This window comes from Eptatretus burgeri, chromosome 12, assembly GCF_056783735.1.
Source record: "Eptatretus burgeri isolate ZD-2024b chromosome 12, Ebu_testis_v1, whole genome shotgun sequence".
Taxonomy (NCBI): Eukaryota; Metazoa; Chordata; class Myxini; order Myxiniformes; family Myxinidae; genus Eptatretus; species Eptatretus burgeri.
In genome coordinates this window covers 80,206,114-80,230,001 of record NC_140972.1, presented here as the reverse complement: position 1 = coordinate 80,230,001, position 23,888 = coordinate 80,206,114, and the positions used below count along the sequence as shown (strand labels likewise).

At 43.1% G+C, this 23,888-nt stretch overlaps 1 protein-coding gene across 1 annotated transcript; it reads left to right on the top strand.

Annotated features, from left to right (window-relative positions):
* The first annotated feature begins 10,905 nt into the window (after positions 1-10,905).
* LOC147015975 (uncharacterized) lies at positions 10,906-14,403 on the top strand. Its single transcript, XM_085848654.1, has 2 exons — positions 10,906-11,468; positions 13,010-14,403. Exons 1-2 carry the CDS (start codon positions 11,043-11,045, stop codon positions 13,553-13,555), a joined length of 972 nt encoding a protein of 323 aa, XP_085704780.1. The 5' UTR covers positions 10,906-11,042; the 3' UTR covers positions 13,556-14,403.
* The last annotated feature ends 9,485 nt before the right edge of the window (positions 14,404-23,888 follow it).

Sequence of the window (23,888 nt, the reverse complement as noted above, 5' to 3'; positions counted from 1 at the left end):
CTGTCTTATCAGTGTGACCACTCCTTGGCTTTTTTCACAAGATATTGGCTATTTGTTGTTCACCTTGGCGTCTTGGTTTTCTACAGGTTTTCTTGGCGTATAGGTTTTCTATTATCAACGCTTTACTGAAACCTTGTGAATTCTTGGCTTTTTTCATTGGCTCACCTTGGCATTTATGAAAATGAGGAGTGGTCACACTGTGTCTAATACTGTGCTCGATTTGGCATCTGGCTCTTCCACACTCTGCTCCGTGGGCTTCGTTCCGCCAACTAGGAATGCACCTTGACCACAAACAAGAAGGAACCGCAGCTCGAGGATGACCCAATGCACAGCCAAGAACGAACGAATGCCAGACAGACAGACAGATAACCCACAATGCACAGCCAGATAACCGAGAGAACGGAGTTTCAAATATAACGGAGAGAATGGAGAACGGGTCTTGCGTATACTTGCAAGTTAGAGGTCCGTACGTCCAGTCCCGAGCACTGGCAATGACGTGCCCTGCTCCCCCATCCTTGTTCGTCACAAAAGGCGGTGGTGATTGTCAGTGGTGACATGGTTGAATGATGGTGGCAGCATCAGCATCATGGTGAGCATAGTGGTGAGTTTTGGCATGGTGATTCGTGGTATTCATGGTTGGTCAGCGTTGTGGCATCAGGTGTAGGCGAGTGTAGGCGAGCTTGGGTTGTGGTTTAATGTTGTGATTACGATGAAGATATCTTGTTGTTGCAAGAATTGTTGTGGTGTGGGGTTCGAGGATGCTGAGGGCTGAGGCGGAATGTCCGTTGGATTATGGCGCATGATGTGAATGGATTTTTGCGCGTGTATGTAATAACTGCCTGTTGCTATGGTCTGCATGCTTGCGTGATGAAACGCTCATGTGCATAGCGAATCAAAATAAGTAAAGAAGGAGAAGAAAAACCTACACAAAGCCCATGCAATGCATATGACCCATAAACCCATTAGACAAAAGGGAAGGACGATCTGGAATGAATACTAATGAAATTGGAAGGGCACTCCGTAGAGCGCATACCTCCACCACGCAATGCCTGATCCACGAGAACATATCGGGTCCATTACATTTTTGAAATATGCTATACAGGACTATATTGTTTTTGGCCCTATCTCTGAATGGTGAAGAATCACTTAAAAAAAAATTAAATAATTCTCGTATCTAGATCCAGATTTGGATTTTCACCAAAGTCGAATCAATTCGTCCTTGCAACACACCCAACCTGTCCACCAAGTTACATCCGAATCCGTCCACAACTTTTTGAGATATCGTGCGATATATACACTGCATGGCCAAAAGTATGTGGACACCTGCTCGTCCAACATCTCATTCCAAAATCATGGGCATTAATATGGAGTTGGTCCCATTTTTGCTGCTAACACAGCATCCACTCTTCTGGGAAGGCTTTCCACAAGATGGAACATTGCTGTGGGGATTTGCTTCCATTCAGCTACAAGAGTATGAGTGAGGTCGGGCACTGATAGGCCGATTAGGTCTGGCTCAGAGTCGGCATTCCCATTGATCCCAAAGGTGTTCGATGGGGTTGAGGTCAGGGCTCTGTGCAGGCAGGTCAAGTTCTTCCACACCGATCTCGACAAACCATTCCTGTATGGACCTTCCTTTGTGCACGGGGTCATTGTCATGTGGAAACAGGAAAGGGCCTTCCCCAAACTGTTGCCACAAAGTTGGAAACAGAATCGTCTTGAATATCATTGTATGCTGTAGTGTTAAGATTTCCCTTCACTGGAACTAAGGGGCCAAGATCGAATCATGAAAAACAGCCCCAGACCATTATCCCTCATCCACCAAACTTTACAGTTGGCACTATGCATTCAGGCAGGCAGCTTTTTCCTGGCATCCACCAAACCCAGATTTTCCGTCGGTCTGCCAGATGGTGAAGCGTGATTCATCACCCCAGAGAACACGTTTCCACTGTTCCAGAGTCCAATGGCGGTGAGCTTTACACAACTCCAGCCGACGCTTGGCATTGTGCATGGTGATCTTAGGCTTGTGTGCGGCTGCTCGGCCATGGAAACCCATTTCATGAAGCTCTCAACGAACAGCGATTGTGCTGATGTTGCTTCCAGAAGCAGTTTGGAACTCGGTCATGAGTGTTGCAACTGATGACAGATGATTTTTCCATGCTACGCGCTTTAGCACTCAGCGGGCCCTTTCTGTGAGCTTGTGTGGCCTAACACTTTGCGGCTGAGCTGTTGTTGCTCCTAGACATTTCCACTTCACAATAACAGCACTTACAGTTGACCGGGGCAGCTCGAGCAGGGCAGAAATTTAATGAACTGACTTGTTGGAAAGGTGGCATCTTATGACAGTGCCATGTTGAAAGTCACTGAGCTCTTCAGTATGGCCCATTCCACTGCCAATGTTTGTCTATGGAGATTGCATGGCTCTGTGCTTGATTTTATACACCTGTCAGCAATAGCTGAAATAGCCAAATCCACTAATTAGAAGGGGTGTTCACATACTTTTGGCCATGTAGTGTATATTTTGCCCTGTCTCTCAATAGTGAAGAATCACTTTTAAAATTCTAGTGGTCGGATCTAGATCCGGATCTTCACCAAAATCTAACCAGTTTGTCCTAGTCACACACCCAACCTGCCCACAAAATTTCATCTGGGTCCGTCTACAATTTTTTGAGATATCGTGTACACAGACAAACAAACAAAACAGAAATGGGTGAAAACATAACCTCCTTCACCTTCAGTGGCTCAGGTGATAACTATCCCAGGAACCGCTACATGGTGTGTGCCATTGCCTTGGGGAGTGACGGTTTCACAGAACCATAACAATATCAAATCGTTAACACAATACCTCACTCTGCTAGCTCCAAACAGCTTTCGCTACTACCAACAAATTCATTTTCTTTCATACATTTCCACTGTGTACAGACTTGCAGCCTTTGTCTCTGATCCATACTACATTGGACAGGTTGTCCTGCAATTTCCTTTTCACATCAACTCTGTTATTGGTTGCATTCGCTGTTTTATGCTATTTGTCTAGACCCCTACAATATAATTTGTCGATTCATTTTTGCCTCATTGTAATTTTTCTTCGAATTTTTGCATTTGCTCAGGAATCCGAGTTTTTTTTAGATCCTCGTGGAGGATCTCTAAGTCTTACTCACGTTATTGTCCTTCATCTTCTTCTTGTGGACTTTTTTGTTTCACAGCCAACAGTTTTCATCGAAACTTCCTGAAACTTGGCACATATATGTATAAATACCCGGCGCAGACAGTAACCATCTCCGATTTTTGAAAATTCCTCCTAGAAAAAAAAGTTATGATGTCAAAATATCTCCGCTAATGGAAATCGCCTAAAAAATTATCTCCGAAACTAGGCAAGCTTTTTGAATTCTGTTTGCGGAAATCGAACAGGGCATTAGCAGAGATGAATTACCGCACATATGAGACATCACTATGACGTCATATCAATTATGACGCCATTCCTATTTTTTGACTTTTTTTTGTTTCACAACCCAGAGTTTTCATTGGATCTTCGTGAAACTTGCCATGGATATGCAGAAAGCCCACGCGCAGGCAGTAACCATGTCCGATTTTGGAAATTCTTCCGAGAAAAAAAAAAGTTGACGTCATAATATCGCGGCTAATGGAAATCGCCTGTACCATTATCTCCGAAACTAGGCAAGCTGTTTGAATTTTGTTTGCGGGAATCAAGCCGGGCATTGGCACAGATAATTTATCGCAAACTTGATACATCACAATGACGTCATATTCGTTTTTATGACGTCATCATTAAGAGGACGCAGATCTTAGCTCATTTGAGCTCGTTTTGTCTTCAAAGTCTAAGGTTGTGGAGCAGCTACAACGTAGAATGGATCAGCAGGTAACAGAACAAAAGGAACAGTAGAAAGGGGGAGGGTACATCAGGGTTGGGTTGAATGACATCATACACAACATCAGGGTTGAATGACAAAATAGAGGAAGACTTGGACAAATAAGGGATGTGAGGAAGAACAACATGTCAGAGAGGACACAAGGGGTGTAGGGGAGGGACACCATGGTTATAGAAGTAAACTCAGGAAGGAAAAAACCGGAAATTTGGAAGGAGGTGTGCTTGCGGTGTGGGGAGAAGGGGGGTTAATGGGTGTAGTAAAGATCATGGTTTTGGATGAGGTGGGGGGGGTGATCTGAGATGATGGTGAACAGCTGTCTTGAAGACCCGGAGGGAAGGATTGAAGAGAATGTGAAAGTTGGTTCCACAGGTGGGGGGAAAAGAGATGAAAGAATGAGTGGAGGAGATGAGCAGCGATTCTGGATTAAGGTCGTTTCACCAGAAGTAGGTTGATGGTAGACCCTGTGTGCCCTGCAGAAACCTAGGATGGAGGGGGGGATGGGGGGGATGGAGAAAGAGCAGAGGGTGCAAGACCAGAAAGGAGTCAGGAGAAGACAGAGAACATCAACCTGTCTGCGATGGGAAAGTGATAGGCCCATAGACTCAGCTTCATCACGGGCGATTCCAATATAATCTTGAAGGCCTTGATGTCCAATGTATCAGGCAAATTTCCAATATAATCATGTAAAACACTTGATAGATCAAATGATCCATTTTGCCAAGTTGCTGTTTCCATGGCAACTGTTCTTTATTTGGACTTTGCAAGTATTGTGCTGTGCAGCACGACATCCTTCTTCTTCTTCTTCTTCTTCTTGTTTTTTTTTTATTGCTACTCGTTTGCACAATTTGAACCTTGTTTTTGTGCATATGAGGAAATGAAATGTCAGAAGGGAAGAAGGGAGGTTGAGTGTGAAGGCTAATACACATGAAAACAATACCTTCTGTGGAGTGCGGAAGGAAATTTTGTGCAACACCAAACAATGATCATTGATGTTTGTACTTGGGCTTGCTGCTGAGGGCGAGACGACATATAGTGCATGTACAATTCTGCATGGCTCCAACCACGATGCCCCTCCCCACTCAACTATTTTAAAGAAATCAAAAACATACCATGAACTTTTCTTGGGATTTAGGGAAGACATAGTGTAAAGTTAATATGATTACAAAGAAAGCTTTAAAATCCACTCTGTCCAACAGCATTCTTCAGTGCCATGTGATTTTTTAAATCTTGCTTTGGCGGATACAATCCCAGGCTCGAATCTCATTCAATTTTCATTTACCCATCATCTTCGTCGAGCAATGTTAAAAATGGTACTGTGACGAGATATCTACTCAAAACCAAGAAACGCCAACAATTTTTTTGGAATTGTCTTTCGATATATTGTTGCAGTCACCAGCAGGGCCGGATTTTCCAAGAGGCAACATAGGCCATTGGCCTAGGGCCCACCGGGGACTTGTGGGTTCTCCGATCAGCCAAGGAGTAGGCCCTATAGTAAAATGAATAAAATAAAATAAGGTAACGAAAAATATAAGAGTACATTTTTAAATGCCCGTTTCCCACCATCTATCTATCTATCTGTAGATTATATACATTACGTGTTGTATTTAATGGACTTCATTGTTATATTACGTGTGTTTTTGTGTTCTTATTTTGTGATATTGGTATCTCTTATACGAGACTTGAACTAATTTATTATTACCTGAATACCTACAGATTATTCTTGGAACCTTGGGGATTCTCATGAGATAGATGAATTATGTCGTCCCAGAAGAAATATATGAGAGGCTCACAAAAGAGAAAGTCAAAAGAAACCAAAGCTGCACAACTCCAATCACTTCCAAAGCTGACAACATTTTTAAAACCAAAACCTTTTTTTTTTTACATTACAATATATATATATATATATATATATATATATATATATATATATATATATATATATATATATATATATATATGTATATATATTGTTACCGATTTCCACCCGCCGGCGGGTGGACAGCCGCTTTTAGCCGAATCGCAGCCAGACGCCCACCGGATCAAACGTCAGAACCCAGCTTCGGGTGTTTTTAATGCACACCACAGCCTTGTCAGTACTCTACAGGGTCCGATCGACGAATTGTCGATTTACCTAATTATTCGTGCGGGAAGGCGACCGAGCGGTTGTACCTCAACGGGAGCTGCTTGGAAACGAGCCACGTACGCAGCTCGCTCCGTTCTGCGGATACCGAGCGGTGTATTTATCGCGCAGCCCCGTTGGACCCGATCACTTTATCGGCTATTAAAAGCCAGCTATATTCTGAATGCAATACGGCAGTTCAATTTGAAGGAAAAAGGACACGACGAACGGGTTAACATTCATTCATAAAACGACACATATGCAATCATGCAGTCATGTATGCAACCGATGCACGTATACAATCATTCAATGCAATGGGGGTAAGGGACAAGACACGAGTACGAAAAAGAACTACCACCGTTCTGTTAATTACGTACACTTATACAGTTCTACTTAAAGAAATGGCGCCACAACGTTCATTCAAAACCCCGGAAAGAAAAGGCCCGAGCTCGTAAGCCTTTAATGTTTCTCAGAGCTTGGGAGACCGAAAGAGCTCCGAGAGGTCGTGCTGGTTACCTGCCGCCTTTGTGGCGACTCTCTGGGTGCTCCTTGGCGTCCCGTCCACACGGCAGCTGGCGTGACCGCGGAGCGGCCCGATCGATCGGGCCTAGTCGACAATGCCTCAGAGGAACGAACAGGCCTTTGCTCTTTTAGAGTTGATGCTCTCTTAAGAGCCCGTCCGTTCCTCCGCGTCGTTTGGACTGTTCCGGAGCCCAATCACCTCGGACCGTTATGCCGCTGATTGGAGATTCCTCTCCGGCCTCTTCCCAGCGACCCACAGCTCAGCACGGCACGGCAGGCACGGCAGGCACGGCAGGCTGCGCTCCAGGCTCCGCTCTCTCTAGCTCCCGTCCATCTGCAGACTCCAGGTTCCAGGCTGATCGAGCTCCCAACGCAGCCCCGCACAACTGCATGGTTGGCATCTCTGCGCGCCTTTTTATGGGATCCGTAAGGCGTGGTTTGATCTCCGATCCCTCACCTCTGACCCCCGCTGGCTCCGCCCCCTTCGATCTCCTGATCCGATTTCGAGGCGAAGCTCGGAGCGAGTGGACGTGGCAGAGATCATCGACCCTGGTGCCAACGAAGGAGAGCGGACGTGAGTGAAATCACCATCGCTGGCGCAAACATGGCGGTGTCTGCGGAGATGAAGGTGAGGCGATGTTGTTCGTTGCGTAGGTGGTGAGGGGATGTCGTGGTGGTCGTTGTGGAGATGGTTGATGAGAGCGATGTTGGTGGTGGAGGTGGTTGTTGTGAAGCAGTTGGTCCAAAATATAGATAGTAAAAGAAAAACGGCTCCCTCAAAGATCACAGCCCAGCACACGAATAATTGCCCGTTAAACATCGGTGGGGAAATATATCTGAACACAGACTTGTCGACATAACTGATCTAAGGACCTATATGGTGCTCTGCGAATTTCCACAACCGTAACAATATGATATTTTTGGGGGGGGGGGCACTGATAAGGTTTGGCCTCGGGCCCACAAGCAAGTAAATCCGGCCCTGGTCACCAGACCGTCCCGGATGCTGGTTTGAATCCGGTGAGTCATGTCCAACGACCATGACAGTCCCCCGTTCCAGATCCCTGCCTTCACATCCGTGTTACCGTACAGACTGAGGTCTTTGAGATGAGAGAGTTCCACACTGATAGGCGACCACATAGACAGTCTTTATCAGGGCCAAGCGAATCCTGACACAAACTTCTGAACAAATTTACCTTTTAATAGGTTCCGCAGAACCACCAAATGAAACTGACAGACCGACCAGAATCTACCCTGAGACCACACCAGGTTTGTAAATTGTATTTGGAACAAAAGTACAAAGGTCAAGAATGTACAAGAAGCAATTAACAATGGATCCAATGATATTTAATAAACCTCTTTTAAATCCCCCACTAATACGTGCACAACAAACAGACCAAGCAACACAGTATTTATTAAGGAGATAACTTAGGGCCCACAGACATTCGCCAGCAGTGACATGGCATACCAGGGAATGACAGAAGAGGCACTCAGGGTCTCCCCTGAGCAGGTACCAGATGTACCCTTCTGGCTTGCCCAAGAAGTGGGTCCAGCGATCGCCCGGCTATGCCACGGCTGGGGTCTGCCTGCCGCGTCCGCACAGCAATGTTGAAAAACGCTGCACTGAACTGTACCGACTACTGAGCGAGACACACCAAGTCCTCTTTCCCAGTGTAGTGCACCGAGCAGAATGACCTACGACCAGAACCCACAGGGACCGAACACACCAGCAACATCCGAGGCCACACGGGAAACTCGGCCCTACAATGCGCCCTGCCTTTTATCCTCTCTGGCCCTGCCTCCAGTGTCTTTCAATTGGAAAATGTATATGCAGGAGACAGGGGTGGAGCTAACTCCAGTGCCCCTCCTTCAGGCTTCCTTGGTCCTGATTGGCGCCTTCAGGCCCCTCTTACAGTGCCTTTTGAGCTGATTAGACGAATTCTCAGTTTTCCACGATCCCGGTCATTCTCTACGGCCCCGAAGCCTCTCCGTAGAGAAAATATAGTAAGCAGTCTAGCGGATAGTTGCAAAATCGGAACAAATCATGCACTTTGTGGGAAAAGCATGAAAATTGGCACACATCTACACCATATCGGTACATGTAAATTTAGCTACAGTACCATCTCTGATTTGACCTTTGGGGGCATGGTGGTCATTTTCCCAAGAATGACCATGTCCCACAGTTATACCCTATATCTTGGAAACTAAAAGGCCAAGAACCTTCATTTTCATGTCTTCATATCGGTTTTTGGTGCCAGAGACTTCAGAAAAGCATTGCGTTGAGCGTCAGACCACTGTGTCCACCATTTTTAACGAAGGCAGCCTTGCCCGACTGACCTTCTACTTGCCTAGATGACCCTCAAAATGTTCATACTGATCGGATGTATTGTTCTACATATGCAATTATGATGTCATTTGAAAAATCACACTCATTCTTCATGAGGAGTACTTCCTATGTGCGAAGTTTCAATATTTTCCTTGGTGCGATTTCAGTGATAGAGGTCCAAAGTTTTTCCATTTTTCCATCATGGCTGCCACACCACATGGCCTATGACGTCATAATTATCATCAAAACGTTCCACATGAGTAGTCGCACCAATGGTGAAAATTTCGTCTCAATCCTGTAAGTGGTTGCGAAGAAAAACACGAAAGTTCTGTGCGGACAAACACAGACAGACAACCGATTAATCCTATTTATTAGATTGCCCTCGAATGGTTTGTGATGGGGCCCTCCAGTTGCTATTGCAGGAACCTCCATGCTGAAAATGACATTGGCAGGCCAAATCTCAAAGCAAAGTCTAGGCAAACTTGTTTGTCATCGTCATTATGGTTTGTATGCAGCTCGTGGGTTGGCATGAGCTTTGGGCATTAAAACAAGTTTAAAAGTCGAGTTCTTTAATTTCGGGTGTGTATTGTCTGGGCACCCACCTTGCAGACACTTTGCGGAACCCCAGCACAGTGTGAATGATATGGTGTGCTGAACTATGGCTTATGTTCAATTCGGAGACCACTTCATCCAGCGTGATGCGACGATTTTCCCCTGGCATGCACTCAAATCCTGCAACCATTTCTGGTGTGTCGACTATGTGAGGTCGGCCCGAGGGAGTAGCGTCTGCCACACTGGACACTCCACTTTCAAACTTCCTGTCCCAGTCATATACACCTGGTGCAGCGATAAACATGCATCACCATGTTGCATCTTCATTCTGCGATGGATTTCACTGCGATTCACACACTCACTTCCCAAGAAACGGATAACAGAGCATTGCTCCTCCCTGGTGCATGATTCTCAGGGAGCCGCCATCTTGGAATTTCTCTACTGCCGTCATGTTACACTCAATGTTGCCAGATCAAAACGGGCAAAACATGGCCATTCCCCATAGATATAAAACATATGCCGTCTACAACTACACACATTACATTCTCGAATATATTTCGCCATTTTGGTTCACGGGTGCCGGTGCCAGCAGTGACCACTATTTTCGTTGTTTCTGTCCGTCTGTCTGTCTGTTTGTGACTCTCTTCAGAGCATAGCTCCGTGACGTTTGATGCGATCTTGATGAAACTTGGACACAAGCTAGATATCATGGTCGAGTTGTGTCTTTTTGTATGAGGGGCGTCCCACGCCCCTTGTGGGCGGAGCCACGCCCACTTGATCTTTTTTCTCGATTTTTTTTCTCGCAATTTCATTTCCTAGAAGCTGTGCGTAATGTCCATAAGTACAACATATAAAAAAATCCGATTTGATTTGGTCAATTTTGACGGAAGAGATAGGTTTTTACGGTAGGGCTTCCTCAAAAGCTTCCACTAACTCAATTGTACCTCTCGTGGCATTGTTCAATAATGCCCACGAAACATCGTCGCCTTCCAGCTAGTTAAGGTTACTTATTGACTGCCCCTCGTATACGTGGAGGTAAAAACAAACAAACATATTAACGTGTAAATTTTGTGGAATGAAATTCAAATGGCGAGTTTACTTCTTCTTTTCCCCAAAACTACTCAACCTGACAATTGTACAAACCTGACAAAGTTGAATTCAGAGTCTATCCTGTGGGAACGAAACACAATTCTGGTGAATGTCAGTCAAGGTGAAATGAAGGTCATTATTAAATGGCAGAACGTGAATTCCAATTTCATGATTTATGTTTTATCACAGGATCCTGCAATGTGGGCATCCAGCGATGCAATGTACTTGAATATAAGCATTGCAAATACTTTATATCTCTATTGCCACCACTTCCTCCTCCCCACTACCCCTATAACTAAGTAAATAAAGAAGTGAATAAAAAACACGCCGAATGGACTTTCATCACTCCAGGTTGAGTTGGCACCCTTGTCTGTGTTTATATAAAAGCAATGCTTGACAAAGTGGAAATGCCACTTCCAGGCTGAGTGTGTGCTGTAATGACCCCCTCTTTGCATTTGTTATTGTCTCCAGTCGAGCAGTCGAGGGCGATGCTTGCGTGAGAACCGAGGCAGGCTCTTGAGACTCGACCTACCATCACGTGCAGCCGCACCTGATGGGTGGGGTTCACGTGGAAGGAAACCCTATAAAGGGGAAAACCCGGGCGGGAGAAGCTGCAAGACGTGGCCTGAGCGACCACAGAATGCTTCGTTTACAACTTCTCCAACATCTGAACGGCGTCCTGGGTTGGAAGAACTTCACGCAGTTGTCGACCAGTGATGCCTCACAACGAGAGGTCCTTTCAACGATCCCCAGCACCGAAATGTCTGGTCGTCCGTCGGGAAATCCTGGTCATTTCAGCTTCGTGTTGACGCCAGACCGCATCCCACAGTTCACCATCCCTTCGTTGGATCTGCCACAAAAGGCTACGACAGGAGGGACTCGCTCTCAGTCACGCCAGCGACGTTCCGAGTCCATACAGCGTGCTTGTGCAAATGCGACTCCAGGTTCACGACACGCAGGTGAACTTTCGAAGCAAAAGGTGAGACATTCAGCGCGTGCGCGTCAAGCCTGCACACATTGACGATGAATTTCAAACTAAAAAGTGTTCGATGTTATTTTGTAGATTTCATCTTCTTTTTTTTGCTCAAATTCCGCAACATCCTTTTCTCAAAAAGGAGACTCATTCACACTACCATTCATCTCTGACAATAGGGTTGCCACTTAAGAATGCCAATTATAACTGACCTTTGTCATGATGTCCAGACTTTGAGTTTTCTGTTCAGTTTCAATTTGGCTTTTGCATGAGACTCATGTGCAACTGCTCCTCATGACCACGAACTTGCACATTATTACATTCTCCACTAAAGAAAAGTAGTAGATAAACGATATTTAAAGATGCGGACTGCAAGAGGCAGTTATGACTTATGGGCGAATGCTTTAGGAGTTGAACATGTAGAAATTAAAAAGTTTATGCTCCTCGTGCAAACGCCCTCCCGAAAAGTTTGAAATGCCTTTTGGAAATAGCGAAGGCTTACATCGAGAGGTGTGATACACATGCGAGACATTCCATTCCACCTGCAGCATGATAAGGGCATGTTGGCATCGTTGCCACTGTGGCTGCTGTGGCTCTGCTTCACTCCTATTGGCATTGCATGCTCGAAAATGAATGATTTTCTCAACTCAATCAAACAATCCCAATTACAACTGACAATCAAAATTTTGATAGTAGTTTTATTTTCACAATATCCTGCAACAACAATATCTACTACTACTACTACTGCTTTAACGGCCAAATTATTCCCACCTTCTTGTGGGATCGGTGAGAAGGTTTTTGACCCAAGGTCTTCACAAAACGACTGGTCAGGCCAGACATTTGTTTGAATGTGGCAAGAATATGGTGAGGACATCAATGCTAACTTGCCTGTACTCTTCGCAAAGCACACCGTGGGGCGTTTAAAGGGCATTTCTTCTTCTTCGTCTTTCACGTGCAGCACAACGCTGAAGGGTAGCATCATTGGCTGAGGGAGTGGTTGTGCCGCTGATGCAGTGCCCTCTGTAGGTGAGTGCAGGAATTTGTAATTTGCTCAGGTCAAGTTAGGTATTGGAGCATGCACCGGAGCAGTGCGTCGCTGCGTCCACTTTCCGCCAGTACTCCAGGGGCCTCCGTCTGGCCATCCCCCAGGCAGATTTGCGGATAATTTGTTCAGGGTGACAGCAATAGCTCGTCTACTCTTCACGAAGGACACCATGGGATCTTTAAAGGCCAACTAATTCCAGCAGACGGGACACCCAGTTTAACGTCCACCCAAAGGACGGCGCACACTTCGATGAATCACCCTGCCTGCGAAACACCGGAATGAAAGTTTATAGCTGGGCTGAGATTTGAATTCAGGCTGGACAACCTTAACATCTGCCAGTTATAATACACATTCTCACTTTGTCATTTATGAATGATTGTCTGGACGAGGACATATCCAGGGTTGAGGGAAGATTTCATATTCCATGTGTTATTGTCAAAATAGTTATTTCATAAAACTGCTGTACTAATGATTTGAACATCAATGCATCTTGCCTGTGCAGATGTATTCATCGGACTGCTGTCTTCAGCACGAGCATCACCTGTCCGAGTACGTATCTGACCATCCAGACCCAGCTACTCGAGCAGCCATGTCACTACCGCACTTACCAAAGGTCAAGACTCCATATGGATTTATAGCGCTGACCGAGAGCCCACATGTCCGCCGAAAAGAGTCCCTCTTCTTCGATGACACCTGCTACAACTCAGTTTTATCTGATCAGGTTAAAGAGCATCCAGGATGTCACCCATCGCAGTTTCAGAGCCACTCCACGCTGAAGGCCACCTCGGGTGTTTGTTCAAAAGCAAAGGGTGGAGTACACAGGGGGACTGAAAGCAACAACACTCCCTGTGTCACGACACGGACCGACCATTCCACATCATGGAAAATAATCATGCGCAGAAGTACAACTGAGAAGTCGAGTGCTGCGGAAGTTGGTTTTCTGTCCACAAAGAAAAACAAACTTCGGATGATGATCAAGAAACACATAAAGAACATTCACTCCACGAGGACGCCAAGTGGTTTGGCCTCAAACTCTACAGGTAATTGATAAAATGAAGAAAACTCCATTTCAGGGAGTTTTTTTTTGATTGAATTTGATGAGAATCAGCCGCACAACAATCTACTTCGCATATATTCATGGCTGGATGATCACCTTGGACTGGCATGTATTGTTTGAGGGATCAGTGGTGGATGCAGAAATTTACGGAAGAGGGGTAAGGAAGGAGGGGGTGCAGCTTTGGTGGGTCTGGTGGAAGTCCTCTTAAAGTAATGTAGTCTTTGCGATTACTCTCGGAGAACAAGAATGTGTGTAACCATTATTGTATTTTATACATCGTGTACTTAATAGACCTTTCGAGTATTACCTGACTCTCTTTATCATGGTACAGTGCTGCCAAGGTAGCATACAGGTATGTGCACACACCTCGGAGCTGTCTCGGATGGGTTTGAATGGTAACCCAGCTATAAATGGTCATCTTGGTGTTTCGCAAGGCAGGGTGATTGATCGATGTTTGCACCCATCCCTCTGATGGAAGTTAAACTGGGTGTCCCATCGACTAACCTTACTTGGTCTACATTCAAGATCCCACGGGGTCTTTAGCGGAGATTAGGCAAGTAATCGCTGTCACCCTGGATAAATTCCAAATTCCTGTGACCTTCAGTCGCGTGACCTGCCTGGCCAGCAGGTTTGTGAAAGAATTTGGCCAAAAACTTTTCCCACAAGAAGGTGGGAATAATTGGAGTCGTTAACGAAGTATTTACGACAAGTAGTAGATCTTTATCATTGGGCACAATTATTACATGTGCTACTAACAAGGTTATCATCGATGTGTTGTTTTATAATGTTTGGTGAGGGTTCTCGGTTACTTGAATAATAAAATACACTGCCATTTGTAACATACTGTGTTGACTCATTCATACCAGCAAGTTGCCACTGCCCACACAGGATTCTAAACGGGGTAGGGATGGTGGCGGCAAAAATGTAAACGGTATCTTTTGTCATCGAGTCGGCAACCTGGGAGCAACAATTCACATTTATTGCCACATCTAATGCAATTCAGAAGCTCGAATGGTGGCAACGTGCTCCATTTGAAACTTTGATATTCAGTATGTAGCTTTGTGATGCCTATGAACCGTAATAAGAAATTGTGTCAATGTCAAAGCCAGTCACCAATTGCAAATTAATCGAAGAATTAAGCCTTCCTTAATTGAATAAAGGAACTTTATTTGCAACCGTTAGAATGCCCAGCCATACGGTTGGGTTATTTATCTTCTCCCTATCACATGTGTCACTTTGAATCAATCCCATTTGCAACTCAGGTGGAGCAAGAATCCTCTGGAATGCTGAATTGCATGAAAGTTTACAAAGACAAAGATTTCAATGTTGTTTCTGAATTGAATGAACCATCCCTCATGGCATAGTCTTTGGTGTAATATCCCTGTACTATGCCTGTTGAAGTGACTAGGCATGAGCAGAAGATGCAAATTGGAGTAGATCAAGGAGTTCATTGACAACTAGAATGGTACTCAGTAGAGGGCATACCTCCGCCTGGCTGATTAGTTTACGTTTTGTATCCCTCTGATTGGCCAGATATGGATTCGGACTGGAAACTAGAATTTAATTAACTTGCTCTTGTCACCTCGCCAACTCACCCACCAAGTTTCGTCCGAATCCATCCATAACTTTTTGAAATATCCTGTTATGTCGTTTTTGGCCCGATCTCCCAATGGTGAAGAATCACTTTTAAAATTCTCAGATCCAGATCTGGATTCGGATCTTCACGAAAATCTAATTATTTCGTCCTTGTCACATACCCAAGCTCTCCACCAAATTTCGTCCAAATTCGTCCACAACTTTTTCAGATAATTTGTTCACAAACAAACAAACAACAAACAGACAGACAGGGGTGAAAACAAAACCTCTGTCCACCTTCGGTGGTGGAGATCATAACTCAGAGATACACCACACCAGTAATATAAGATATATGCAATGTCAAACACAGTCGTGTGCCTCCTCCTTTGTTAATTTATTTCTAATGATGAAGAACAAAGCCTTGTGTACAATGAGCATCTTAAGGGCTGAATGCATGCATGCATCTACCTGCCAAAATATTTCAATTCACAATCCCTGCAAAAGGTCACGCATGCACATTCCAGTGGTGACATTTCATGGCAATTATGGAACTACATCATGTCCTGCCATTTATCTCATGCACTATGGAAAAGGGAATCGGTTGGGAGATAGGAAACATCCAAAAGGCCACAAACCATGAAGCCACCCACTGTTAGCAAATCCAAACATTGGCAATTGCACAGGAAGTTATTCGACTGAGTCGGAAATAAAATGCAGACCATAGCTGCTATACTTGTGGCGTTACACTGAAACCGAAATAAATGGTTTTATAACATAGAGTATGCACACGTGCCTCAAAACTGTCAGGTCACTGAATTCAACCACCAATTATTTTTGAGGTCAACATAGGCCAAAAGGTCAATGTAGGCCAAGTTTCTAAAATTGTCAATTTTCATCCAATTCACTTGAAATTTGAAGAGGAGTTGCAGATTTGGTCATTGAATTCAACCACCAATTATTTTTGAGGTCAAATTTGTTTCATGGATTTTGCAAGTAGCATGCTCTGCACGACGTCTTCTTGTTTGTCTGTTTGTTTGTCTGTCTGTTTATTCTCTACAGGTCACAATTCCAAATCGATCATCATGAAACTTTACCAAGCTGAAGAGGTAGTCTCAACTGAGAAGCCTATTGATTTTGAGGTCAAAGGTCAAAAGCTCATCTTGAAATAAGATTTCTAAAATTGTAATTTTTCATCCAATTGACTTGAAATTTGAACAAGATTTGCATATTGCATCACGGAATTGGAAAACCAAATATATTTGACATCAAAAGGTCAAAGGTCAACTCAAGATGAAACTTCTAAAATCACCTTTTTATCTGAGAAATCGTCAATTTTCATTCGGTTGATTTGAAAATTAAAGAGCAATTGCAGAGTACATTACTGAATTGGGAAACCAACTATTTTTGAGATCAAAGGTTCAGAGGACAAACTTCTAAAATCATCAATTTTCAACTGAAAATTTGTCAATTTACATCCTATTTGAAAATTGAACAGGATTTGCATAGTCCCTCACTGAATTAGGAAAGCAGCTATTTTTGAGGTCAAAAGGTCAAAGGTCAACTCAAGGTCAAACTTCTTAAATCATTAAATTTTATCTGAAAAATTGTCAATTTTCATCTGATTAATCTGAAAATTAAGCAGCAATTGCAAAGTGCATCACTGAATTTGGAAACCAACTGTTTTTGAGGTCAAAGGTCAACTCAAGGTCAAACTTCTAAAATCATCAATTTAAATCTGAAAAATAATCAATTTTCATCCGATTGACCTGAGCTTTGATTAAGATTGTCAATTTTAAACTTAATGAAATGAACAATTTGATGTATCCCTGATAACCTTTGGAGAGGGGGTGGATTTTGGAAGTATCTTGCTCTGCACGATGTCTTTTCCTTGTTTTCTTGATTGTTGTACACCACTCCTTCGAAATTCCATAACGTCATCACCAGGTGCCGAAGGAAGGGAGCACTTAGTTTTAACTCCGTTTGTTTGTCCAAGTGATATCTCAGCCATCCTTTGAGCTTGGAAGCTGAAATTTGGGGACAGAAGTGAAGATGTGGTTTGGCAGAAACATTATTTTTTATATTTTGATTAATCAATTAATTGATTGATTACTTAATTCTTATCGATTAATTAATTAAGTAATTGATTATTTTATTTCCCATCTGGACAATAATATCTCAGGCACCTTTTGAGCTCGAAAGCTGATATTTGGACATGACAGTGACCAAGTGATTTTGGCTATAAAGGGTGTTTTTTATTTATTGATTCGTCAATGAATCGATTAATTATTTTCTTTCTTGTTTGTCCAGGTGATATCTCAGCCATTCTTTGAGTTTGGAAGCTGAAATTTGGGGAGAAAAGTGAAGATGTGCTTTGGCAAAAATGTAAATTTTTATTTTTTGATTAATCAATTAATTGATTTATTGCTTCATTATTATCGATTTTTTTGAATTACTTATTAATCTTGTTTCTCATCTGGACAATATCTCAAACACTTTTTGAGCTAGAAAGCTGATATTTGGACATGACAGTGAACAAGTGATTTGGCCATAAAGAGTGCTTTTGAATTATTGATTAATCAATCAATCGATTAATTATTTATTTTTCGATGAATTACTTAATTTTCAAAGAGTTACAGATTGGGATGAAACAGTGGTGGTTTTGGTATGCTTTTAGCCTATTGATTAAGAAATCAATTATTTTATGATTATTTTTCATTTCTTTCAATAATGCAATTAATTAATCAATTATTGTACACTGCTCCCTCCCAAGTCTGTCTCTATGTGCTGCATGGCGGCATCGCCAGGCGCCAAAGGCGCCCCGGCGATGTCGCGTGCTGGAGGATTTGTTATTTATTCATTTGGCATGTGGGTAGTGTACTTTGAATGTACCTCTACTTTAAAAAAATATTGTCAAGGTTGCACGATGAGCAGGAACACAACTCATTTGGCTATTATGAATACAGTACGAAAAAGTTTTGATTATTGTACTTTTAGGAAAATGGCTTAGTATTTAAGAGAGAAATTTGAGGAGAAGAAGAAAATACCAATGAATAAGGAAGGGATGTCGATGAGGAATGATGATTAGGTTCATAAATCCTAAATGTTCCGATGGGTTGATATCCCCCATCAGAATAAAATATTAGTCCGAATGAAACAACCAAGTCATTTGCAATTGTAGAGAAATATTTCAGCCGTCCACCAGATATAATATAGGATACAATTAGGGTGAAGTTGGCCTCCATTTTTGTGTAAGATATAAAAGAGGGTTAAGTTAGATGCTCATTATACGAAAGCAGAACTTCCTAAAAGGTCTCCAGAAAGGACCGCCCAAATATTTTTGGTTTATTATTTTTCAAAAACAAGTATATTTAATTTGTAAGAAAAAACCCTGATCGTTTGTAGGGAAAATAGTTCAGCCTTGCGAACCTAAACTTCTGAACCTCAAGGAGAGGCTGTTTTAGAGAGTCGGTGTGTGCACAAATGGGTCGCAGTGTGGATTATGTGGGCGATGGTATGGGTGTGGTGGGAGTGCGCATTGGTAGGTGTTGATTGGAGATGGGAGGAAGGGAGGCCAGCAAGGTGGATTGTTGGGGATGAAGCTATTGGGTATGTGGATTCTCCATTCAATGACAGAGAATAAAATAATAGACTTTTGTGTTGTTTCAGAGGGATGAGGGTGAGGGATGTTGATGGAACATTGGATGATGTTTTGTCGGGTCGTGGTAGAGGGATATTGGTTGTGCTGCATGTGGGAGCTAAAGCTCAAGGGAGAGTTTACTGTGAGGTCTTAAACTTAAAGGATAAGTTTAGGTCGTTGGGTCATCGATTCAGGGAAGGGGGTTATGATGTGTTCTTTTTTTCAGGATTCTGGTGAGAAAGGGTGGTGTTGTGGAATTCATCATCAGAGCAACCTGTGGTTTGAGGGGTGCTGCAGGGAAGATTTTTGGGTTTGGGAGACTGGGAATCCTTTCATGATCAATGCGAGTGTCTCCGGTCTAATGGCCATAAACTTAACAGAAAGGGAGTGACAAGGTTTGCCGTGGGTATTGATAAGGTCATTGGGGTTTTTTTTAGGGGAGTGGAGAGGTTGTAGAGTAGGGAACTGTGGCTAAAGACATGATTGGTAGGTCAATGCAGAAAAAATAATGAAAGTAACAAAAAGGTTTAAAATGTTCTATATTTTGGCTGGGAGTTTGACTATTAAAATGGAAGAGCTTGGATGGGTTGTGGCAATCTGGATAAAAGACAATATTGTATCAATGGTATAAGGAATGGCATTAAGAATGGGGTTAATGCAGAGGATAGTGTGCATTGAGATTGAAGATTGCAATAATAGTAACATAATTGAAGAATGCATCATCCTGGTGTTGGCGCAGTGGTTAGGGCAGCGGCTTGGGACCCAAAAAGTCCCGAGTTCAAGCCCCGTTGGGCCACTGAATATATATATATATATATATATATATATATATATATATATATATATATATATATATATATATATATATATATATATATATATATATATATATACACACACATATATACTGCATATGTGTGTATATGTATACATATATGTGTATGTATGTGTGTATATGTATATACCAAGTCGTATAACACCAGGGGGTTGATTCAGCCTGTCATCCTTCCGAAGTCGGCGAAATGAGTACCAGTGTACTGGGCCGGTGTATACCCCGGTTAAATTAGGTGTACCATATCCCTGTGTCGTAAGAGGTGACCAGGGTTGCGTCAGGAAGGGCATCCGGCGTAAAACGTGTGCCAAATCACAATGCAGATCATATGGATGATCCGCTGTGGCGACCCCTTACGGGAGCAGCCGAAAGAAGAAGAAGAAGAAGAAGAAGACTTGAAGAATGCATCTATTTGGCTCTTGGTAGGAGGAAGGAGCAAGAGTGTTGATTTTTAAATTCATGAATAATTCAGAAAGACCTATGAAAAGGGTAGAGTGTTGATTTTGGGGGATTGTAATTTGCAGAGACAGATTGGGTCCAGGAACAGGGAAAGACAAGAGTTGATGAGGATTTTATAGCTCTAATCCAGCACAACTTTTGCACCAGTTGTTAGAAATGTCCATAAGGAAGAGTATGGTGTTAGATCTTGTTTTTACCACCACCACCACCACCACCACCAAAGGTGGTCCAAGGTTATGTTCTCACCTTTGTCTGTCTGTCTGTCTCCTTGTATGTTTGCTTGTTACTTGTGAAATCGAAGATTCGCAAATATATTGGTTGACGTGGTCTGTTATTCTGCCTGTCTGTCTATCACCTACAGGTCGCACTTTAACTCTGATCCTCACAAATGTGGTGCTTTCTGCCTATTTGTTGTGGTTTCAGGGATACAATCCCCACCTTTATTGCCGATCTTGAAACATAAAAACATAGCGGAAAATCACAGAGGACAATCACATACTGAGGAACTTATTCACCTCATGTGGTGACATGCAACAATTAAGCTCACAGGTTCCCTACTTACTCACATCGAGATGCCTCCTACTCGACCACGGACCAAGCACCTCGAAACAATGCTATGTTCCCAATTAGATTCTTCCATATACCCCCACAATCAGAACAATAATATATATGTCCTGTGTATTTATTTCTCTGTCACTCGTCTCTCTCGCTCAGGAAATAGGAAGTGATCTCACTTTCACAGAAGTGACATCATGTTCGTCACTGAAGGCGAGGAGGAGGAGGATATTGGGACCATACTCTGTGCAGAGCATTGGTGCTGCCGAAGCAGTCTCCTTGGCTTTTGGGCACAATCCTGGACGGGTCGCCACTCCGACACAGTATACCAGCATGTTGGCACTCATTTTGCCGACCTCGGAAGGATGACAGGCTGAGTTAACCCCACCTGGTATTAATTCAACAGCTGAGCAGGATCCAAAACCCGCCCCCATAACCATTAAGCTAACACCAGGCATACTGAAAGGGAGCACACACAATATCAGTGTTGTCGCCATTATCCACATTGTTTCCACTCGGGAAAGGTGAATTCATGCCGCCCAAAATTTTTACTACATATATCTCAATTTGGGTCAATTGCATGACAATTACAGTTGTTTTCACAACGATAATGCTCGACGGGAGATGTTAGTAATTTTTATTTGCAGGAAAAATATACCGTATATGGGTAAATAATTTTACTCAGTAATTTGAAATTCCGTTATACATTGATGATAAAAAAAAATATATAAAATAATCATACTTTTCTTTATGAAACAAAAGTAAATCCATGAGCCTGAGATGTAAATCCACAAATTCATCCCTATCCACCATCGATGCTCACTGAGGACAACGAAAACACGTTATGGCAGAACAAAATGTTCTTCAAGCCGACTACGCCATGTTATGGTGACAAGTCGTGGTAGAAGCAACAATACAGCTTCATTGTTGAGACATCATCAACAGGCACATGGATAGCAAGATGGATGTCATGATACACACTGGTGGTACAGGTCACGGTGCGTGACGTGTCATTCGGTAATCACTCTAACCCAGAAGGTAACCTGGAACGGAATCCCACAGATTGAAGCGTCTGAAACACATTCCTTTTGATTATTATTACCCAGGTCATGACTCATCCATTCGAAACTTATCTATTCTCGTGTAGCGTCTGTTCCATATGATATTTGAGAGAAGTCTCCACGGGCAAGGCTATAACTGTCAAAATCCAAGATGGTGCCGTTCCAAACTAGGGCGACGTAATCTGCTCAGTGAGGCGTAATGCATTGTGAGTCATAATGAGCAAGGGAATTTAGCAGACTCGATGGCATGGTTAGTACGTCCATCGGAGTCTGGGAGGTTGGTGATTCAAACCCCATGCCATGGTCGACTCATGCCAAAGGGTACGTGCTGATTCCTGGCTTGGCACTCGGCTCAGCAGTTAAAGGAGTTGTGCGTTTCATATCGATCCTGTAGATATAGTATTATGGGATTACGGGATGTCCGTATGTCACTACCTGTTCTATGACGACTCATTAAACTTGACTACATGGTGGCAGTGGTGGGATACGAACCCATGCCTCTGAAGAGATGGGAGTTTAAATATAAAGTTTGGGAGTTGGCGGTCGTTACAGCCAAACACCAGACCCGGAGGTCCTATCTCAAGTCACCGCTCCAGAGGGGAGCTGCATCTTCGGAACCATAGGCACCACCGCAACACAGATGATGCTGCACCATGCAACTACCGGAGGAGATCCAACAAGGGGAGACTGTTTCTCCACCAAGAATCTCCACCACCAGAAACAGAGCTTCCTGCACACTACTCCTCACCACACCATACACCAGCACACCGCATCAGCAACACTACAGCACACTCCAGCACACACCCAAACTTCTTCTTGTCTCACCAGAGTCCAGAACATTTTAAAGACCATGTGATGTCAGTTGTGTTTTTTAGATCCTCGTGGAGGATCTCGAAGTCTTACTCACCTTGTTGTTCTTGTGGACTTTTTTGTTTCACAGCCAACAGTTTTCATCGAAACTTCCTGAAACTTGGCATATATATGTAAAAATACCCTGCGCAGACAGTAACCATCTCCGATTTTGAAAATTCCTCCGAGAAAAAAAAGTTATGACGTCAAAATATCTTCGCTAATGGAAATCGCCTAAAAAATTATCTCCGAAACTAGGCAAGCTTTTTGAATTCTGTTTGCGGGAATTGAACAGGGCATTAGCAGAGATGAATAACAGCACATATGATACATCATTATGACGTCATATCAATATTTATGACGTCATTCCTGTTTTTTGACATTTTTTGTTTCACAACCCAGAGTTTTCATCGGATCTTCGTGAAACTTGCCATGTATATGCAGAAAGCCCACGCGCAGGCAGTAACCATCTCCGATTTTGGAAATTCTTCCTAGAAAAAAAGTTGACGTCATAATATCGCCGCTAATGGAAATCGCCTGTACCATTATCTCCGAAACTAGGCAAGCCGTTTGAATTTTGTTTGTGGGAATCAAGCCGGGCATTAGCACAGATAATTTATCGCAAACCTGTTACATCACAATGACGTCATATTCGTTTTTATGACGTCACCATTAAGAGGACGAGGATCTTAGCTCATTCGAGCTTGTTTCTCTCAAAATGGCTTATTTGATTCCATGGAGACATTCCCTGTCATTGATTTTTCTTATTTTCAGATTTGCTGAAGTTTGTCTACCATTTTTGCGATTATCTTGATGCGGTGTCTCGATTTGGGTACTCCTGACTCTACATCCGATCCATTTCGAATTCATATGGTGATTGATCGTCCGTTTGGAAGGGAAGGAGGATGTGTCGTTACTAGATCTGGTAGATCTAGTTAGTAATACGGGATCTCCGTGTGACTCACTTCCTGTTCTACGACGATTCATTAAAGCTGGAGCTCGTTCCCGTCCGCTGATATGATTAATACAGATAGAGCACAGACAAACAATCAGAGGTTGTTATATAGAGAACGGCGACCTCGACCCTTACAAGTGAATGCTTCCAAAGTAAACATAATATGGAGTAAACGGTAAAATAAGAAAAAAAATTTAATAAAACAATTTCGACAAAACAATTCGGGTGAAAACATTTTGCCTTCTCGATTCAACCCTCTATCGTTGTGTTAAACGAAAGGAAACATTGTAAAACGTTGTAAGGTATATGTTAGCCACGGCAGTGTAGTTCGTGTCAGCGTCTGTTCCCTTGCCGAGTTTATTATCAGTACTTTGGATTAACAAACAACAACACATGCCGCT

Coding starts and splice junctions, on each gene's coding strand:
- LOC147015975 (XM_085848654.1), top strand. CDS start 11,043: ATGGGTGGGGTTCACGTGGAAGGAAACCCTATAAAGGGGAAAACCCGG. Junction 11,469..13,009: donor GTGAACTTTCGAAGCAAAAG/GTGAGACATTCA, acceptor TTGCCTGTGCAG/ATGTATTCATCGGACTGCTG.